This window comes from Loxodonta africana, chromosome 9 (genome assembly GCF_030014295.1).
Source record: "Loxodonta africana isolate mLoxAfr1 chromosome 9, mLoxAfr1.hap2, whole genome shotgun sequence".
Classification (NCBI taxonomy): domain Eukaryota; kingdom Metazoa; phylum Chordata; class Mammalia; order Proboscidea; family Elephantidae; genus Loxodonta; species Loxodonta africana.
The window spans coordinates 31,951,175-31,972,970 of record NC_087350.1 but is presented as its reverse complement, the minus strand read 5'-3'; the positions used below and the strand labels follow the sequence as shown (position 1 = coordinate 31,972,970).

The 21,796-nt window shown below is 38.4% G+C and overlaps 1 protein-coding gene across 2 annotated transcripts in view; it reads left to right on the top strand.

The window, feature by feature from the left end:
- CEP78 (centrosomal protein 78) overlaps positions 1 to 21,472 on the top strand; it is a 38,212-nt gene extending 16,740 nt beyond the window's left edge. The window contains exons 11-16 of one of the 2 annotated variants that reach the window (XM_010587495.3): positions 722 to 850; positions 8,839 to 8,916; positions 18,697 to 18,863; positions 19,762 to 19,933; positions 20,263 to 20,310; positions 20,847 to 21,472. In XM_010587495.3, coding sequence (XP_010585797.1) covers positions 722 to 850; positions 8,839 to 8,916; positions 18,697 to 18,863; positions 19,762 to 19,933; positions 20,263 to 20,310; positions 20,847 to 21,410 — 1,158 coding nt within the window. In that variant the 3' untranslated portion in view covers positions 21,411 to 21,472. The remainder of the gene's footprint in view (positions 1 to 721; positions 851 to 8,838; positions 8,917 to 18,696; positions 18,864 to 19,761; positions 19,934 to 20,262; positions 20,311 to 20,846) is intronic. The other variant, XM_010587496.3, reaches the window with a different exon arrangement.
- Positions 21,473 to 21,796: the final 324 nt, after the last annotated feature.

Sequence of the window (21,796 nt, the reverse complement as noted above, 5' to 3'; positions counted from 1 at the left end):
AGAAATTACATCTCAGTAACCAGTCATCTGTATAATTATGTAATCCTAGCACTCTTCTTTTTGATTTGTAGAATTTTTATGGGGTTATGACCACGTTATTTGTGAATGTTTAGAAACATCATATTGAATAACACTCCAGTGGGGGTTATACTTGACCGTAGAATTGTATTGTTATTACACTAATTTTGGCTTAAGAAGATGAGAAGTTTTTAATTGGTTGGTTTTAGCTTTATGTGTTTACGATATTTATTAATACAGAAAATTCTCTTGTTATTCACAGCTTAGATAGTTTGACCTGTCTCATTATTCTTATAATTTTTCTTTGTCAGTCCCTGATGATGGAATTTCTTCCTAAAAATTACGTTTTCTTCCAGACTCTGTCTCTGATGGTAGAAAATAAATGTCTGTATTATAAAGTCGATGTGAGAAAAAAATGTTTACTTTGGCTACTCACTTGCTTTATGTCAAAGAAATTTAGGAAAATAATTTGGGTAATTCCAAATTTTTAATCACAGCCCTGCAAGAAAGAATTCTGAACAAAAGCACAACAAGAATGAGATACTGTCCTTTTACTTTGTTTTTGTTTTAGGCTAAGGAGTAGTGAAAGACATTTATAGATAATGACTTGATACGTCAGAAAAATCACTTTTGATTAGATGCCCTTTACTATTTGGTATTTGTTTACATTATTATTTACACAAACTTGGCCTCTTTCTTTAAGCAATCGGATTTTCCTGTGACTGTGACGGTAGAAAGTGCTTCATCCTCAGAAATCGAAGAGGTTGACGATTCTTCAGGAAGTGTTCACGAAGTGCCTGAGAAAACTAGTGTGAAACAAGAAGCGCTACAGGTACAAAGTTATCATCTTAAAGACACAGAGAGGATGGTTTTAAACTGTAGTTGGTATCTGGCAGGAAGTTTGGTTATGAAACACTAGACGACTTGCATGAGGATCCTGTTTTCCCACCTTTCAACCTCCTACCCCATGAATGGTTCCTTAGCTTAGACCAAGGTGAAAGAAGGGCATCTGGACTCTAAGAAATAAAAATCAGAACTCAGAATGGGTAAATAAAATGTGGTATGTCTATATAATGGAGTATTATTCAGCCATAAAGAAAAATAAAATTCTGATGCATACTCTGACATGGATGAAACTTGAAACATTATGCAGAGTGAAATAAGTCAGACACAAAAAGGTAAATATTATATGAAATATCCAGAAGAGGCAAATGGATAGAAACCAAAGTTTATTAATGGCTACCAGGGGTATGTAGGAAGGAAAAATAAGGTATATTACCTAAGGGGTGTCGAGTTTCTGTTTGGAGTGATAGAAAGGTTTTGGAAGTGGATAGTGGTGGTGGTTACACAACGTGAAGAATGTAATTAATGTAACTAAATTGTTAGTGTTGTTGAAATAAGAAATGCATTGTTATATGTATTTCACTACAATTAAAAAAATTTTTGTTAGTAATTATTTTCCTTTTCTTAGAAATTAGATACAGGGAGAACCCGAAAGACCATAAGATAAATTCAGATGTATTGAGCACTGAATCTATGTAATCAGCTGGTTGAGGTCTCTGGTAGTACAGATAGGGAATGTATGGTTCTAGCTGAACTCCCTTTTTGTAAGAGGAAAATATGACCTCGCTTTCGTAAAAACAAAGTTGAAAAAAATAATCTTAACTTTTACAAATGGTATTCTTTTACAAAATAAAAACTTTCAAGAAGCTAGAATTATGTTTGTTAATAAACTGTAAAATACTTGACATTTGATGTCATTCTACTGTGTTTTTATGAACAAAAAAGAAAAATGGATTTTTGTAACAAAAATTTTTGCATCTCTAAAGTACTGACAGTTTTATTCCTACTTTAGAGCTCATAATTTGTAGTAAATAAGGGAAATGGTGTGGGGAGGGGGCGTCTTGTCTTTTTTTGTGTTAAAAGGTCACATCTAATTTTAAGAAATCACCTAATATGATTTGTTTTAGTATGAAACTTGAACAGATTTAGAAATACTTATCCCATTATTATAACCGATTGCTGTCAAGTCAGTCTCGACTTACAGCAACCCTACAGGGTGGAGTAGAACTGCCCCGCGGGGTTTCCAGGGCTGTAATCTTTACGGAAGCAGACTGCCACATCTGCCTCCCGAGGAGTGACTGGTGGGTTCCGACTTACAGCAACCCTACAGGATGGAGTAGAACTGCCTCGCGGGGTTTCCAAGGCTGCAATCTTTACGGAAGCAGACTGCCACATCTGTCTCCCGAGGAGTGACTGGTGGGTTCCGACTTACAGCAACCCTACAGGATGGAGTAGAACTGCCTCGCGGGGTTTCCAAGGCTGTAATCTTTACGGAAGCAGACTGCCACATCTGTCTCCCGAGGAGTGACTGGTGGGTTCCGACTTACAGCAACCCTACAGGATGGAGTAGAACTGCCTCGCGGGGTTTCCAAGGCTGCAATCTTTACGGAAGCAGACTGCCACATCTGTCTCCCGAGGAGTGACTGGTGGGTTCCGACTTACAGCAACCCTACAGGATAGAGTCGGACTGCCTCGCGGGGTTTCCAAGGCTGCAGTCTTTACGGAAGCAGACTGCGACATCTCTCTCCCGAGGAGTGACTGGTGGGTTCCGACTTACAGCAACCCTACAGGATGGAGTAGAACTGCCTCGCGGGGTTTCCAAGGCTGCAATCTTTACGGAAGCAGACTGCCACATCTGTCTCCCGAGGAGTGACTGGTGGGTTCCGACTTACAGCAACCCTACAGGATGGAGTAGAACTGCCTCGCGGGGTTTCCAAGGCTGTAATCTTTACGGAAGCAGACTGCCACATCTGTCTCCCAAGGAGTGACTGGTGGGTCCCGACCACCAGCATTGCATTTAGCAGCCAAGTACTTAACCGCTTGGGCCACCAGGGCTCCTTCCCACTGTTACAGGACTGTGGAAATTACAGTGTGAATTTTTAAGAAGAAAGTTAAATTTTCATTTTTTTAATTAAAATTAACAAAATAAAATTTATACAGAGAAATTTTAAGAGGAGTACTTATAAAATTACGGGGTGCTGTGAGGACTTAGTAGACCTGGTAGCCCCCCCCATCTTATAAATGAAGTGTTCCTATAGTTGGTCCTTTTACGTGGTTTATTAACCGAATAAGTTGCACGATAAAGATGAGACCCGAGATGTGTCTGTTCCACATTTATTGTCGTTTTATACATGCTGTAGTCATTTCCTTCACCAAGAGACTAGTGAAAAACGGTTATAGCCATCGGGGAAGATCAAGACCGTTGGGGAGGGTTAGAGACTAACTAGGGGATTTTCGATTTGAAACAGATTGAGCATCCTTTCTACCTTTCTCTGTTTTGAAAATCCACTAAAATGATGATTATCAGAATTTTTTTAAATATGTAAACACACAATACAGAAAATCTAAGAGATTTCAACATAATTTTGAAATACAGAAAATGAGTGTGAAACCAAACTAGTAGAAAAGAGAAAAACCGTCACCTCGAGTAGGTATGTGGCAGCCTGCAGCGGATCAGTTATGGACGTAGGTGTCCATGTAGGAGAGAGGGAGAGGGTTAGAAATGTGACTCAAGTAAAATTCACTGGAGGTTTGTATATTGAACGGTTGGCCCCCAACCCCACCCTCTCCTGAAATGAGATGGTTTGATTCAGAGAAATTTATTTTTTTTAATTAAACTATCTGGGAGAACTGAACAAGCTAATACGGATTTTTGCACCTTAGAAAGGGCACTTGAGGATATCCCATTGTAACTGGCTATCCACTCTGCATGCATAAGAAAAGCTAGTCATTTGGCATGATTGACCCACACAGACTAGAGCTTTCAGTGAGCGTTCTACTATCTCATTCTTAAATAGAAAATAACAACCATGGTTCACCTAATAGTTAAGTAACGTTTACAGCATGTTAGGAAAAATAAAGATAAAAAAAATCCTGGTAGAACCACAGATAATTTAGGAACATAAAATACTTAACGAAAAATCCCTAATTAGTATCCTCAGAGAGATTTAAAAAGACAGCACCCATAATGTAAGAATAGGGTGTAACTCAAAAAGGAACGATTAGAAAGCAAGAAAATTCTCTTGAAAATTAAAATGATTGCTGAAGTAAATTCAGGTGGAGTTAAGGAAACTTCTCAGTATATAAAGCAGAAATCCAGAAATGGAAAGTATGACTGAAATGAGGAGGTCCCACATGTCACTGTTAGAGATTCTGTAGAGGAGAGAAAAAAAATAGAAGGAAATCATTTAAAAAAAATAATTAGGCAAGAAAATTTCCCATAGCTGGCAGTAAGCATGAAGCCTCAAATGGAAAAGGGCTATCCATGTATTGGACGTCCCTGGGTGGTGCAGAAAGTTACGTGCTCAGCTGGTAACTGAGAGGTTGGCAGTTTGAGTTTCCCCAGAGGCTCCTCAGAAGAAAAGCCTGGTGATGTTCCAAAGATCGCGACCACTGGAATCCGTGGGAGCACAGCTCTGCTCTGGCATGTACGGGGTCTCGGTGAGTCAGATGCAACTCAGTGGCAGCTGGTGGTTTGGTTTACCCGCACATTGAGCAAGATGAATGAGGATAGATGCACAGAACTAGGCGTCCTTCATTGTGAAATTTCAAATTAGCAAGAAAAATTATAAAAATTCAGAAAAAACCTGGTCATCTATAAAAGAATAAAAACTAGATCTCACCAGATTTTTCATCTGCCATCCTGGTAGTTGTGAGTCAGAATCGACTTGACGGCAGTGGTTTGTTTTTTTTTTTTTGGTTATCCTGGATCCTGGAAGACATTAGAAAATACCTTTAAAGTTTTGAACTTTCAATCTAGGGTTTCATATCCAGCCAAACTTCTAGTCATAAGTGGGGGCTGAACCCCATATTTTGTACATAAACAAATGTGAAAAATGTATTTCCTGTTTTGGAAAGCAGTCTGGAAACGGATATCTCAGAGCCTTTAAAACGTTCATTTACTTTGATCTAAAATTCCTTTTTTATTGATTTATTCTAAGAAAAATTACATATTTTAAATATGGGGGAACTTTCCTACATAAGAATGGTTTTTAAATCTTACAATATTGAAAACTTGGAAATAATCTCAATGTTTAACTGTAAAAGAACAATAAAGTAAACCAATAAACCCACTCAGTGGACTATTTTGTAGTCCACTGAAAAATCAAGGTGATGTGTCCACTGATGATATGAGAAATGACTGACTCAATGTCACATGGAAGAAAGTTGAACAGGGAATTGGGTGTACAGTATCATGACAGCAGTGTGCCAGAACAGCTAGCCAGTCCAGAGGAGGGAGGTGAAAGCAGACAACAAGGAGGAAAATTACTCCACAAGCATATCTTTCATTGTATTCAGGGAGTGGGATATGAAGCAAATTTACTTCTTAATTTTTGGCTTCCATATTTCTTTAAGAAGCATGAATTACTTTGTAATGAGAGCGGGAATACTTTTTCCTTAAAATTTAACATGTGTTCTGTCTAATTCCCGCCACTAGAGGGAGAAGCTATTTCATGTAATTGCACTTTGATGTGCTATTTAGGAACAGTCATGAATGGAGTATTTCAGTTTCCTTTGTCCAGTTGTGGCTACGGTTTGTTTGTTTGATCAGAATATCTATGAAATAAGTTTCAGATGTTAAAACTGTGATATGAATAGGTAAGAACAGGAATTTTGAGTCCCCCCCCCACCCAAAACTTGGTTTGCTTTAGCTGGTTGTTGTTAGTTGCCATCAAGCCGATTCCAACTCATTGGGATGCCTTGTGTATAGAGAAGAACTGCTCCATAGGATTTTCAAGGCTGTGACGTTTCAGACGCAGATGGCACCTCTGGATGGGTTCCAGCCGCCAAACTCTCAGCTAGTATTTGAGCACTTAACCATTTATGCCACCCAGGGAACAGAAAAGGATATGAAACTATTAGCGTAGTCATTATTCTCTTCAAACATAAGTTTGTGATCAGAATATAAAAATATAAATAAATCGAGGGAATTTTTTAAAACAATGAAAAACTTACAAAAGAAAGTAAAAGCCACCTCTGTGCATGCACACACACCTGGAAACTTTTGATCTGCCCCTTTGTCTTAGAAAGTTATCAGAAATATTTGGGCATGTCATTAAATCCTCTTCTACATCAGAGAATCCGATTAAGCCTACGCACCATCTCCCGAGAACAATGCACCACTGTATACATTTTGAATAGAGAACTCCTGAAGCCTCGTCACTGACTCTGATCCAGACCCCTTGTTTTAGTGGCTGCATACAGCATTCCTTGAGATGGAGGTGCTGTATTATTCCTTTATCTGAACTGATTTCTCCACATGACTCTTGGTAACTTTTCTGTGAGAATATTAAATGTTTCAAAAACTTGGACTTTCTACATTATCCACAGTTGGCTTATGTGTTACTCTTTAAAATAGCACTGTCCAATAGAACTTGCTGCTGTGGTAAAATGTTCTATAGAGCTCTGTCCAGCATGGTAGCCATTGACCACGTATGGCATGGGCACTTAAAATGTGGTGGCTGCGTCTGAGGAACTGAGTTTCAAGTTTTATGCAGTTATCTTAATTTCAATAGCCACATGTAGCTAGTGGCCACCATATTTGACAGTACAGCAGTTTGAAGAACTGTGTTAACAACTTGCATTAAACATTTATTTTGGAAGTTGGTGAAGGATTTCTTGAACCATGACTATCTTACTTAAAAATAAGTAGAAGGAATGCTTAGGACTATCTACTTATGTATTAAATTATGCAGGAACTGGTTTGTACTTGTGTTTGAAGTTGATCCTGAGGTGTTTTTGTCCTTATTGGTTAAAAACAAAAGATCTTACAAATTTCTTGAGCATATTACTTAATATCCTCAATAAAACAGTCATACCCATTTTACAGGGGCTTTAAACCCTGGTGGTGCAGTGGTTAAGAGCTACAGCTGCTAACCGAAAGATTGTTAGTTCGAATCCATCAGGCGCTCCTTGGAAACCCCGTGGGACAGTTCTACTCTGTCCTTTAGGGTCGCTGTGAGTCAGAATCAACTCAACAGCAGTGAGTTTGGGTTTTTATGAGAATTACACGCTATACTGTCTGTAACCCACTTAGCACAGTCCCAACTTACATAACTCCTTAAATGGTAGCAGTTACTTTTATTATCAGCTGTTATGTGAAAATGAATTACAACTCAAGCTTAATAAATAGGAGTTGCATAGGAAGAACCTCAACCGAAATATGACCAGAAAGAGCTATGTTTTTGTGATTCTCAAGAGTCATTAAGAATGTTTCTTTTAATACATAAAAATGATAGTTTATGCCAGAACAGCATGTTGCTAATGTCAAGAATAAAGAATCAGACACTATTTGGGACAGTAGTGGTGATGTACTTTGTTTTGTGGCCATAGACTGGACACCTGATGAAGTTAGTTGCAAATAGCCAAGTGGATCAGTTCAAGAATGCCAACGCTACCGGGAAAGCTAACTCAAAGCCTGTTCTATATTGATGTTATATCAGAAAGATCTTTCTTATCTTAAACCAGGGGTAGTATGTCATAGGTGGATAAATGAGTACAGTTTTTTGCTTTTTAATAAAAGAATCCATTACTTATGGGGGTCCATTGCTTTGGTTGATTATAGCAAGAAGGTCCATTCCAGTATTTTTAAACACTTGTCGATGGTACTAACCTTCTTATAGGAAAAACAGGACTTGAAAGCAGTACAGAATATAGGATGAAAAGAGCTCAGTTTTTAAGTACTGACTGTGAATGAGAATGTGTTGGAGAGAAAATCTTGGGTAGGCTTTGCTAAGTGGAGGGGTTAGGAAGGTGAAACAGAATTAACGAAGTCATGGAGGAACCTTGATTAGACTAGAGCAGAGTTCTTATGTTGGGAAGTAAACGGGCATAGGTTCAGCCAGGTGACTTTAAGTTGAAACTCTTTGTTTAAACGATTATTCAGAAGCCTTTAAAACATTTAAATATGTCTTCTTGCTTAGTAAGTATAGGTGTTATGTTCGTTTATTGCTACATAATAAACCACCTCAAAACAGTGACTTAAAAGAATAACAGTCATTTATTTTGCTTATGAAGCTAGAGATTGAGCAGTGTATTAATTTTCTATTACCACAAACTTATGGCTTAAAACATCACCCATTATTAGCTCACAGTTCTGTAGGTCCTTCTTCAAGGGAAGGTGCTGTACTCAGAGTATCATAAAGCTGAGATCCGTGAGTCAGCCAGGTTGCATAATTATCAGGAGGCTCTGGGGAAGAATTCATTTCTGAGCGCATTCGGGTTGTTGACACAACTCAGTTCCTTTCAGTTGTAGGACTGAGGTCCCTGTTTCCTTGTTAGCTATCAGCTGGGGGCTGTCTCAGCACCTACAGGCCTCCCTCCTGGCATTCCTTGCTACATAGCCTACAACGTCATACTCCACGCCGTTAAAGATGCAACAGACTTTCCCTAGTGTCAAATCCTTCCTGTATTTCAAATCTCCTTATGTAGCCACAAAAAAAGGAGAATAGAATTTTCCTTTCTTGGCCTTAATTTTCTATTTCTGACTTATTAACTACTATGTTTATATACCTTTTATAGTAAGCTGCTTGAAATCTATTTCGGAAATAATGAAATTTAAATAAATCTGTACTGGGCTAATTTGATATATTTTCGTAATAAATTTTACTGCCGTGGTGTGGTATTACAAGTAGTACACAATAATCTTGATATCTGAGTTCACTTCTGCTCCTGAATAGTCAGTGAAATCTATAGCTGGAAATTGTTTCAGGAATCATATTGTAAATTAATTACATGTACTCTATTTCTTCATATTAGGAGAAACTGGAGGAGTGCCTAAAGCAGCTAAAAGAGGAAAGAGTAATAAGGCTTAAGGCTGATAAACGAGTAAATGAGGTAAACAAAAGTTTTTTTCTTATACTTTGTTTTGTTTTGATTTAAGCCGTACATGTATACACACGTTTTGTAAGCTTGAAAGTGAGAAAGTATACCCAAAAAACCAGACCCAGTGCTGTCAAGTCAATTCAGACTCATAGCAACCCTATAGGACAGAGTAGAACTGCCCCGTAGAGTTTCCAAGGAGCGCCTGGCGGATTCGAACTGCCGACCCTTTGGTTAGCAGCCGTAGCACTTAACCACTACGCCACCAGGGTTTCTGTGAGAAAGTATAAACCCAAACCCAGTGAAAAAGTATAGGGTATTGCAAATTGATTACATCATACTAACCTTTGTATTTACTTATACTTAGTGGTTGTATGATATATATTCTGAAAAGGATGTTTTTACAAACAAAAAAACCTTAGAAGTTTTTTTCATATGCTTCCAGCTTATATTTTGTTCATGATGCTTTAATTCAAGAAAGCACTTATTTATGGGTAGACAAAGTTTGGGAAAAAAAATACTGCAAACCACAAAAAAAAAAAAAAAGCATTTACCATATTTTTACACAAATAAAGTGCCTTGTATGTTTTTTTCCACCTGCTCCCTCCCCCCTCGAAGTATTTTTGTAAGCGCCACTATGCCAGTGGAAGGAGGGAGCGGTTGCCAAACAAAAGTAGAAGGCGCACATTATTTGTGTAAAAATATGGTATTAGGTTTACATTGTGCATACAGTGATGTAAAAGACGTGATGATGAAGCTCTCTGCTGACAGTGAACTAGGAAAAGGAATGAGTAAGTGTAAGATGGTGGAAAACTGCTAAGAATGCAATAAGAGATTACAAGTTATACTCCGAGGATTAAGTGGGACATAGCCTGGAAGTTTCATGTAAATATACTTTATTATTGCAGTGTGAGTTTTGAGAGGAACTTCTGGAAGGTCCTGGATTGGACTGGCAGACAGGTGCTCATTTAATAAATATCGAGCGCTTGCTTGCATAAGACGAAAGGTATATCATAAACAAAATGGCCCCTCTGAGAAGGAGTAAATTTGGGCTTATAAGTGGCATTAAATAAAAAGACGATGGGAGATGGGGGAGTAAATGTTTTCAAGAAGTCACGGGGTTGCCATGAGACCAGAACAACTGGATGGTGCCCAGCTACCATTACTGAACATTTTGACCAAAGATTTCATAAAAGAATCCTGATAAAAAGGGGAAAATCCAGAATGGAATTTCAAATTCTCGTGGACTCCAGACTTTCTGGAGCCATGGAGGCTGGATGAACCCCTGAAACAATTGCCCTAAGGCAATCTTTAAACCTTTAACAAAAATATCCCCTGAAGTCTTCTTAAAAACCAAGTAATAGTTTAGATTAACTAGTGAAACATGTCTGCCTTGAGCATTGTACCCTTCCAAGATCTATGTGGGATCAAATTGACAACAACTTGAAAGATTAAATAGGAAACTTAGGGGGCAGTGAGTTTACGTCAGTGAGGGAAGAACAGCTTAGAAAAGGAGGGTAGGAATGGTTGCACAACTAAAAAACGTAATCAGTGTCACTGAGCCGTGCCTGTAGAAACTGTTGAACCAGTGTATATTTTGCTGTGTATGTTCTCAACAACAACAAAAAATAAATAAAATTAAAAGAAGCTAAGGGGAATATTAATAATCACATAGTTAACAAATTAGGTAGAATTTTGGACTTTTTAAAAGCTTACATATTAAATATTGTGCTCACCAAAGCTAATCCTTGACATTCAGTAGAATTGTAATACGCTTTGCTCAAATGAAGCTGTGTATTTTATTTTCCAATTTAAGAGAACCTTAAGCAGTTAATTTTCTAATGCAGAATGAGGATCCTATGTGATTTTAACCACTTAAAAATGTGATCTTTTTGAAAGATCATTAATAAAACTCTATAGTCACGGTTTATCTGTGTAGTCTCTAAGTGTCATATAGGAAACTTTGTCAAGTGTTTCTGGGTTGTTTTTTTTTTTAAATTTTTATTGTGCTTTAAGTGAAAGTTCACAAACCAAGTCAGTCTCTCATACAAAAATTTATGTACACTTTGTTATACACTCCTAGTTGCTTTCCCCCTAATGAGACAGCACACTCCTTCTCTCCACCCTCTATTTTCGTGTCCATTCAGCCAGCTTCTGACCCCCTCTGCCTTCCTCATCTCCCCTCTAGACAGGAGTTATGCACGTATTCTCATGTGTCTATTTGATCCAAGAAGCTCACTCCTCACCGCTATCATTTTGTATCTTATCTATAGTCCAGTCTAATCCCTGTCTGAAGAGTTGGCTTTGAGAATGGTTCTTGTCTTGGGCTAACAAAAGGCCTGGGGACCATGACCTCTGGGGCCATTCTAGTCTCAAACCATTAAGTCTGGTCTTTTTATGAGAATTTGAGGTCTGCATCTCACTGCTCTTCTGTTCCCTCAGGGGTTCTCTGTTGTGTTCCCTGTCAGGAAAGTTATCGGTTGTAGCCAGGCACCATCTAGTTCTTCTGGTCTCAGGCTGATATAGTCTCTGGTTTATGTGGCCTGTTCTCTCTCTTGGGCTCATAATTACCTTGTGTCTTTGGTGTTCTTCATTCTCCTTTGCTCCAGGTGGGTTGAGACCAATTGATGCATCTTATATGGACACTTGATAGTGTTTAAGACCCCAGAGGCCACTCTCCAAAGTGGGATGCAGAATGTTTTCTTAATAGATTTTATTATGCCAGTTGACCTAGATGTCCCCTGAAACCGTGGTCCCTAAACCGCCACCCCTGCTACGCTGGCCTTTGAAGCGTTCAGTTTATTCAGGAAACTTCTTTGCTTTTGGTTCAGTCCAGTTGTGCTGACCTCTCCTGTGTTGTGTGTTGTCTTTCCCTTCACCTAAAATAGTTCTTGGAAAACCTGGTAGTGTAGTGGTTAAGTGTACAGCTGCTAACCAAAAGGTGGGCAGTTTGAATCCACCAGGTGCTCCTTGGAATCTCTATGCGGCAGTTCTACTCTGTCCTGTAGGGTTACTGTAAGTTGGAATCGACTCGACAGCAACAGGTTTGGTTATTTGGTTTAAAATAGTTCTTGTCTACTGACTAGTTAGTGAATACTCTCTCCCTCCCTCCCTCCCCACTCTCGTAACCATCAAAGAATATTTTCTTCTCTGTTTAAACTGTTTCTTGGGGTCTTATAATAGTGGTCTCACACAATATTCGTCCTTTTGCAACTGACCAATTTCACTCAGCATAATGCCTTCCAGATTCCTCCATGTTATAAAATGTTTGACGGATTCATCGTTGTCTTTATTGATGTGTAGTATTCCATTGTGTGAATATACCATAATTTATTTGTCCATTCATCTGTTGATGGGCGCCTTGGTTGCTTCCATCTTTTTGCTATTGTAAACAGTGCTGCAGTGAACATGGGTGTGTATATATCTGTTCATGTAAAGGCTCTTATTTCTCTAGGGTATATTCCAAGGAGTGGGATTGCTGAATCATATGGTAGTTCTATTTCTACCTTTTTAAGGAAGTGCCAAATTGATTTCCGAAGTGGTTGTACCATTTTACTTTCCTACCAGCAGTGTATAAGTGTTCCAGCCTCTCCAACATTTATTATTTTGTGTTTTTTGGATTAATGCCAGCCTTGTTGGAGTGAGATGGATTTGCATTTCTCTTAATGGTGAGCATTTCCTCATGTATCTGTTAGCTACCTCAATGTTACCTTTTGTGAGCTGCCTGTTCATATCTTTTGCCCATTTTTTAATTGGGTTGTTTGTCTTTTTGTTGTTTAGTTTTTGCAGTATCATATAGATTTTAGAGGTGAGACGCTGCTCAGAAATGTCATAGCTAAAAACTTTTTCCCAGTCTGTAGGGAGTCTTTTTACTCTTTCGATGAAGTCTTTGGATGAGCATGGTGTTTGATTTTTAGGAGCTCCCAGTTATCTAGTTTCTCTTCTGGTGTTTGTATATTATTAGTAATGTTTTGTATACTGTTTATGCCAGTGTTGTCCCTATTTTTTCTTCCATGGTCTTTATCATTTTATATTTAGGTCTTTGATCCATTTTGAGTTCATTTTTATGCATGGTGTGAGGTATGGGTCTTGTTATCATTTTTTTGCAGATGGATATCTAGTTATGCCAGCACCATTTGTTAAAAAGACTGTCTTTTCCCCATTTAACTGTCAAATATCAGCTGCTTATATATGGATGGGTTTATGTCTGGATTTTCAGTTCTGTTCCGTTGGTCTAGATATCTCTTGTACCAGTACCAGGCTATTTTGACAACTATGGCAGTATAATAGGTTCTAACATCAGGTAGTGTGAGGCCTTCCACTTTGTTCTTTTTCAGTAATGCTTTACTTATCTGGGGCCTCTTTCCCTTCCATATGAAGTTGGTGATTTGTTTCTCCATCTCATGAAAAAATGTCGTTGGAATTTGGATCAGAATTGCATTGTATCTATAGATCGCTTTTGGTAGAATAGACACTTTTACAATGTTAAGTCTTCCTATCCACGTGCAAGGTATGTTTTTCCGCTTATGTAGGTCTCTTGATTTCTTGCAGTAGTATCTTGTAGTTTTCTTTGTATGGGTCTTTTATGTCTCTGGTAAGATTTATTCCTAAGTATTTTATCTTCTTGGGGGCTACTGTAAATGTTATTGATATGGTGATTTCTGCTTCGATGTTCTTTTTGTTGGTGTAGAGGAATCCGACTGATTTTTGTATGTTTATCTTGTACCCTGATAACTCTGCTGAACTCTTCTATTACTTTCAGTAGTTTTCTTGAGGATTCTTTAGGGTTTTCTGTGTATAAAATCATGTCATCTGCAAATAGAGATACTTTTACTTCTTCCTTGCCAATCTGGATGCCCCTTATTTCTTTATCTAACCTAATTACTCTGGCTAGGACTTCCAGCACAATGTTGAATAAGAGTGGGCATAAAGGGCATCCTTGTCTGGTTCCCGATCTCAAGGGGAATGGTTTCAGACTCTCTCTGTTTAGGATGATGTTGGCTGTTGGCTTTATATAAATGCCCTTTATTATGTTGAGGAATTTTCCTTCTACTCCTATTTTTGCTGAGAGTTTTTATCATGAATGGGCGTTGAACTTGGTCAAATGCTTTTTCTGCATCAATCGATAAGATCATGTGGTTCTTGTCCTTTGTTTTATTTATATGATGGATTGCATTCATTGTTTTTCTAATGTTGAACCATCCCTGCATACCTGGTATGAATCCCACTTGGTCACGGTGAACTATTTTTTTTGATGTGTTGTTGAATTCTGTCGGCTAGAATTTTGTGGAGGATTTTTGTATCTAAGTTCATGGGGGATATAGGTCTGAAATTTTCTTTGTGGTGTCTTTACCTGGTTTTGGTATCAGAGCTGTATGCTGGCTTCATAGAATGAGTTTGGGAATATTCCGTCCTTTTCTATGCTCTAAAATACCTTTCATAGTAGTGATATTAACTCTTCTCTGAAAGTTTGGTAGAACTTCCCAGTGAAGCTGTCCAGGCCAGGGCTTTTTTTTTTGGGGTGTTTTTTAATTACCTTTTCAATCTCTTCTTTTGTTATGGGTTTTTTTTTAGTTACTTCTGTTTTGTTACTTTAGGTAGGTAGTGTGTTTCTAGAAATTCATCCATTTCTTCTAGGTTTTCAAATATGTTAGAGTATAATTTTTCATAGTAATCTGATGCGATTCTTTAAGTTTCAGTTGGGTCTGTTTTAATATTGCCCATCTCATTTCTTATTTGGGTTATTTTCACCCTCTCCTGTTTTTCTTTTGTCAGTTTGGCCAATGGTTTATCAATTTTGTTAATTTTTTCAAAGAACCACCTTTTGGTCTTGTTAACTCTTTCAATTGTTTTTCTGTTTTGTATTTCATTTAATTCTGCTCTAATTTTTATTATTTGCTTTTTTCTGGTACCCGAGGGTTTCTTTTGTTGCTTTATTTGTTCAAGTTGTAGGGATAGTTCTTTGATTTGGGCCCTTCTTTTGTATGTGTGCATTTATTGATATAAATTGACCTCTGAGCACTGCTTTAGCTGTGTCCGAAAGGTTCTAATAGGAAGTGTTCTCATTCTCACTGGATTCTATGAATTTCATTATTCCATTCCTTAATGTCTTCTATAACCCATTCTTTTTTGAGCAGGGTATTGTTCAGTTTCCAAGTATTTGATTTCTTTTCCCTGCTTTTTCTGTTATTATTGTCTACTTTTATGGCCTTATGGTCAGAGAAGATGTTTTGTAATATTTCGATGTTTTGGATTCTGCTAAGGCTTGTTTTATGACCTAATACATGGTTTATTATAGAGAATGTTCCATGTGCATTAGGAAAGGAAGTATACTTGGCTGCTCTTAGGTAGAGTGTTCTGTATATGTCTATGAGGTCAGGTTGGTTGATTGTGGCATTTAGGTCTTGTGTGTCTTTATTAAGCTTCCTGGATGTTCTGTCCTTTACCAAAAATGGTGTGTTGAAGTCTTCTATTATAATTGTGGAGCTATCTCATTTTTCAGTGCTGTTAGAGTTTGTTTTACGTATCTTGCAGCCCTGCCACTGGGTACGTAAATATTTAATATAGTTATATCCTCCTAGTATATTGTCCCTTTAGTCATTATGTAGTGTCCTTCCTTATTCTTTGTGGTGGATTTAACTTTAAAGTCTGTTTTGTCAGAAATTAATATTGCCACTGCTGCTCTTTTTTTGATTGTTGTTTGCTTGATATATTTTTTCCATCCTTTGAGTTTTAGTTTGTGTCTCTGAGCCTAAGGTGTGTCTCTTATAGGCAGCATGTAGATGGATTGTGTTTTTTTAATCCATTCTGCCACTCTCTGTTTCTTTATTGGTACATTTAGTCCGTTTACATTCAGCATAATTATGGATAGGTACGAGTTTAGTGCTGTCATTTTGATGTCTTTTTTTTGTGTGTTGTTGACAGTTTCTTTTTCCCACTTAATTTTTTGTGCAGAGTAGTTTATTAATTGTCTTTTCCTCATATTCATTGTTGTTGATTTTGTTTCTGCAGAGTTTCTGTTTTTTTCTTGTATTTTATTTTGATGAGTAAGATTGTTAGTCCCCTTTGTGTTACCTTAATATTTACCCCTATTTTTCGAAGTTTAAAGCTAACTTTTATTTCTTTATATCACCTTGTCTTCCTCTCCATGTAAAGATCTATGACTACATTTCTTAATAAGTCCCTCTTTATTGTTTTAATGTTGTCTTCTTTTACATAATGACATTGCTGTTCCCTGGTTTGAACGTTTCTTTATCTTGATTTATTTTTGTGATTTCCCTGTCTGGGTTGATGTCCAGTTGCTCTGTCCTGTGTTCTAGTCTTGAGTTAATATCTGATATTACTGATTTGCTAACCAAAGAACTCCCTTTAGTATTTCTTGTGGTTTTGGTTTGGCTTTTACGAATTCCTTATACTTCTGTTTATCTAGAAGTGTCCTAATTTCACCTTCATATTTGAGAGACAGTTTTGCTGGATATACGATTTTTGGCTGGCAGTTCTTTTCCTTCAGTGCTTTATATAAGTCATCCCATTGCCTTCTTGCCTGCATGGTGTCTGCCAAGTAGTCCAAGCTTATTCTTATTGACTCTCTTTCGTAGGTGACTTTTTGTTTATCCTTAGCCACTCTTAAAATTCTCTCTTTATCTTTGGTTTTGGCAAATTTGATTATAATATGTCTTGGTGATTTTGTTTTGAGATCTACCTTATGTGGAGTTCGATGAGCATCTTGGATAGATATCTTCTCATCTTTCATGATAACAGGGAAGTTTTCTGCCAAAAAACTTCAACAATTCTGTCTGTATTTTCTGTTATCCCTCCCTGTTCTGGAACTCCAGTCACTCGTAGGTTATTTCTCTTGATAGAATCCCATATGATTCTTAGGATTTCTTAACTTTTTAAAATTCTTTTGTCTGGTTTTTCCTTGAATATATTAGTGCCAAGTGTTTTATCCTCAGTGTTACTAATTCTGCCTTCCACTTCTTCAGTTCTGCTCCTCTGACTTTGTATTCAGTTGTCTAATTCTGTAATTTTGTTAATCTTCTTTGAATATCTGATTGCTGTCTCTGTGTGGATTCTTGAAGCTTATTAAATTTTTCATTATGTTCTTGAATAATGTTTTTAATTTCTTCAATTGCTTTATCTGTGTGTTCCTTGGCTTGTTCTGCGGCTTGACTGATCTCCTTCCTGATGTCTTGAAGAGTTCTGTATATTAATCTTTTGAATTGTGCATCTTTTGCATTCCAGGAAGGCACCTTCATCCAGAAGATCCCTTGATTCTTTGTTCTAAGAGCTTGTTGAAGCGATCATGGTCTGCTGCTTTATGTGATTTGATATTGACTGTTGTCTCTGAGCCAGCTATAAGTTATTGTATTAGTTTATTTTACATTTGCTTACTGTATCCTAGCTTCTTACTTTGTCTTGTTTTGATATGCACAAATAGGTCACTTGAGTGAGCTAGCGTGATTAATTTTGCCTTCGAAGCTCTGATGTCCTGTCAACAGATGGCTAGAGCTTTTATCAGGTGTATGAGCTTAGGAGTCCAGTCACTTCTCTCGTTTGGATTCAGCTCGGGTGTCCAGGTAGTTGATCATCAAGTGTGTGGTACAGGCTCTGTCCTGCAGTCTTAGAGGGGCAGTGGTGATTGGTGTAGCTACAGGTATCTGATTGCAGCAGAGGGTCACACTCTGAAGAAGGCAGGGGGGTGATAGTGGTCCCCTGAGTGTCTGTGAGTGAAGCGCGTCCCTGTTCCCTAGAGTGCACAGGTGGGTGGGTTCTGCAGATGGGCCTTGGGCACCCGATGCTTTTGGTTGTAAGGACTGGGAAGTACCACTTATCCTTAGACCCCTGTTGTGGGTGCCTAGGTGACGTGGGTGGAAGCACCAGTCCTTAGGCCCCTGTCGTGGGTAGGTGAGGACCCTGTTTAATAGGCAAAGCAGTACCAAACATAGAATACCCACCTCTCCACTGCACAGTTGAAACAGTTGCAGTCTGTCAACAAGGGCTTATTCTCCTGAAATAGGCCCACACAGGTCCATGTAGGCTGAAAAGGTACTCAAAGCCCACAGACCTTTTACGCCTGGATAGGAGTTGCTTCTCTCCTGAGCTCCCCAGCTTAGTGGAGCTGGCAGATTATCTTTTCCTCCAGTTGTGAATTTATTCCTTTTCCAAGTATGGGAGAATGGCTCAGGGCACTCCACAGGGCCAATTTCAGGCCCAGGGAAATCAACAGCCACTGAAGTCGGCTTGGGGTCTGGGGGTGCGGTAGAATATAAGCAAGTCCTTAGCTTTTGCCGAGAGCGCTGTTCTTCTCTGGTTCCAGAGGTATAAGTAGGCTGTGTGGCTGGCTGTCTACCCCTGAGGAAAAGGCATCTGGAATGCTACTGCCAGCCCCACCGCTGTCACTCCAAGGAATGGTGCCTAAGGGTTCCCAGCAATTCAGGTCTGGCAGCTCCTCTACACTTCTGAACTGTCTCTTCCTCCCCCTGCCTCTCAGTCCGTTTTCTATCTTTGCCTTTGTTGTTCAGGGCCCCTAGCTTGTCTTAAATATAATTGTTTTGCTTGTTTCTTCGAGTCTTTGTCGTAAGAGGGATCACTGGATGCTTCTGACTACTCCGCCATCTTGTCCCCGCTTCCTCTGTCTCTGGGTTTTGATTGTTATATGTTATGGTCTGTGTCTTTAGATTAATTACAAACTAGTTACCTCTTTAAATGTTTTAGTTTTGTAACTTAAAAACCATTTTCTTTTGATGGCAATGAAAGAAGAGTATGACCTACATTTCCAATCTTCTTTTATAGCTGGAATGTGAAAATGCGAAGTTAAGAAATATAAATTTCTCCTTGTCTGAAGCTCTTCATGCACAGTCATTGACAAGCATGATCCTGGATGATGAAGGCGTTTTGGGCAGCATTGAGAACTCTTTTCAGAAGTTCCATGCTTTCTTGGATCTCCTTAAAGATGCTGGGTTGGTTCATTTCTCTCCACGCATTCTTCCCTCCATGACTTTAATGGTATTTTGCAGGGAACTTGAGCAGTTTTCATCCCTTCCATAAGCCATATTTAGTATGTAATTGTAGGTAATATACTCACTTTTTAAATGGGAAATTAAGTTCAAAAGAAATGCAAAGTGGCAGACCTGCCTTGGCAGAGTAGAGAGCCCATCATAAAAGAGTCTCCTGTAGATAGAGTAATTGGTAGGTACAATTCTTGGTAAAGACTAAATTGAAGGTAATTTCAGTTGAAAATATTCAGGAATGTATAGGTATTTCCCTACGTTTTATTCATTTTGCTTGTTAATTAAGTTTGAATTAGTTTTGTACTACACATAAAAATTGTTAATCTGAAAGGCAGATAGCTATAGATCATAGTTCTCACCTGGGAGCAATTTTGCTGAAACAGGATGATGAAAGAGTTGGAGATGGATAATTGATGTAGTGGTGTTTTGTAGATGAATAGGTTGGTATTGGAAAGGAAGGAATAGACACCACGTTTTTGGAGGCTGGAGGAAAGGTGATAACAGTATGTGCTGCTGGAAGTACAGGGACTGGACTAGGCACCTGGTGGAAGTTGAAGCTGCTAGTGAGATAGTCTTTAAGATAGATAGGTAATAGGTAAGGAGGTCGAGTAGTATTTAATTCATTGTCAGGAGGAAGAGGGAGTGTTTAAAGGGTCAGATGACCTGATGAGGTCCCAGTGCATGAATATGGAAAGGTGTGAGAAATTGAGAAAGATAAGGGGTTGTAGTCTGAAGTAGGATATTGGCTTTTAAGATTTTAGAAGTATTTCAGATCTAGGGAAATGAAAGCTGTTCTTATGTGGTTATAATAAGCCTTGCTTTTTCCTCCTTTTCTCCTCTTGTCTAGGCTTGGGCAGCTTGCCACAATGGCTGGTATAGATCAGTCAGATTTTCATATACTAGGTCGTCCCCAGATGAATTCTACTATTAGTAATGTACCTAAAGAAGAAAAGAAGGCACTTGAAGAAGAAAAACCAGAATCAAAGCAGAATGCCCTGGGGCAAATGCAGAATATCCAAGTAAGCAGACAGAACTTACTGATTTATAGAACAGTGACTAGCAGGAAGGGAGATAACCAAGTCAAAAAGAAAATAACTAATGATCTGTTTTTAATAGTTCAGATGCTTGGGGTCTAGAAGCCTCTTTGGGGTCCTTCCCAAGTCTGAGATTAGTAATTCTGTGCCCATTTCGTGATACTGTATTGTTATAAATAAGAAAACTGGAAGTTCTTTTGAAATTTTATGATCTAAAGCAAACCATCCTCAGTGAAGGAAAAAAACGGAAGATGAGAAAAACTATTCCAAATTTTAAATTTTGTAAACATCTATTCTATTCATATTTCATCTAGGTTTCTATTTGTATGCAGTCAGCTTACAATGAAGGAACAGTAATGAAGGTACAAGTACTGATAATAGATAATTTTTTAAAATAAGTAATCCCACATAATTCGTAGGCAATCACCCAGTTATGGGAATGGGAGGGGAAAGCCTGTTCAGCACAGGAGTCCCCTGTGCTTTTCCTCCAGCCTCACTTGGAGCCCCCATGTCCCATCTCACCCATCTCAGGCCCATCAGGGATCTGACAACTGGAGAACACAGTCTTCATCACAAAGTGGATACTGATCACATGTGCCTGGAGGATAGAAAAGAAATTAATTTTCTTAGGGAAAAGGATTTTTTTTTTCCCCCATAAGGGAGATGGTTAATAATTACCCAAAACACAAAAGTCTGAAAATGTGGTGGATCTAGCCTTGGATATAGCTAAGTCAGGTTGGAAATTACTGGTCAAGATACAGGGAAAAATGACTCTAAAATCTTCTGAATAATCAATTGACTTAATAAAATCAGAGGGTAACACTGAAGTTTTGGACTCTGCTTTACTTTTTAATGGTTGACTTTGTTCATCTGTGAATTTTTGTTTTTTTCCTTCCAGTTTCAGAAAATTACGGGTGACGCTAGAATTCCTTTGCCTGTCAACTCCTTCCAAGTCCCAGTTTCTACTCAGGAGGCCTTAATAACTTCCGAAGACACCTTGGCGGTCCCGGGTACCGAGGAGCGACAGGAGCCTTTTGAAGAATTCCTTGCTAGAGCGTGTTCTCCTCCAGCAGCTGCAACTTCTGAAACTGGAAGTCAAAGAAAAGAAGAGGAGTTGTCCAGAAGTAGCAGATCCTCTTTAGAGAAAATGACCAAAACAGGTGAATGTACCAAAAAACACTCTGCTAAGAGACAACATGGAAAGGATCTGCATTTCCACTCCAACTCTGCTGTAAACCAGAAAAGCAAAGGAATCGGGGGCAGTAGTTCTTTGATTAATGAGCCAATTAAAAGTGAGTCTTTGAAAAAACACCTTTCTGCCAAGAAAGAAGGTGGAATAGTGACTGTTTCATCCAAGACAAATAAAAGTAAACCCAATCCATTAGAACATTCTGAAAGTGATACTCTTGGGTCTGATTTTGAATTTCAGGAAAGTATCCATACTCTGTCACGTCTGACATAGGTCTAAGTCTTCTGAAATTATGTTTTTGCCTTCAAATTTTAATAAATTTTCTTACGTTTTCACTATGGCATATGATGTTTGAAAATATAGGGGTGGAAGCCATTAGAGAAGGATTTATCTGCACTTCTTATTATAATGAAACTTTCAATGTATATTTCCTTTCGACACACTGTACCATTCATTATTTATTGAGGGCGTGACATGATCCTGTGGAACCCTGGTGGTGCTGTGGTTAGGAGCTACAGCTGCTAACCAAAAGGTTGGCAATTCAGATCCTCTGGCTGCTCCTTGGAAACCCTACGGGGCAGTCCTACTCTATCTTATAGGGTCACTGTGAGTCAGTATCAACTCGACAGCATCAGGTTTGGTTTTTGGTTTTAGAATAT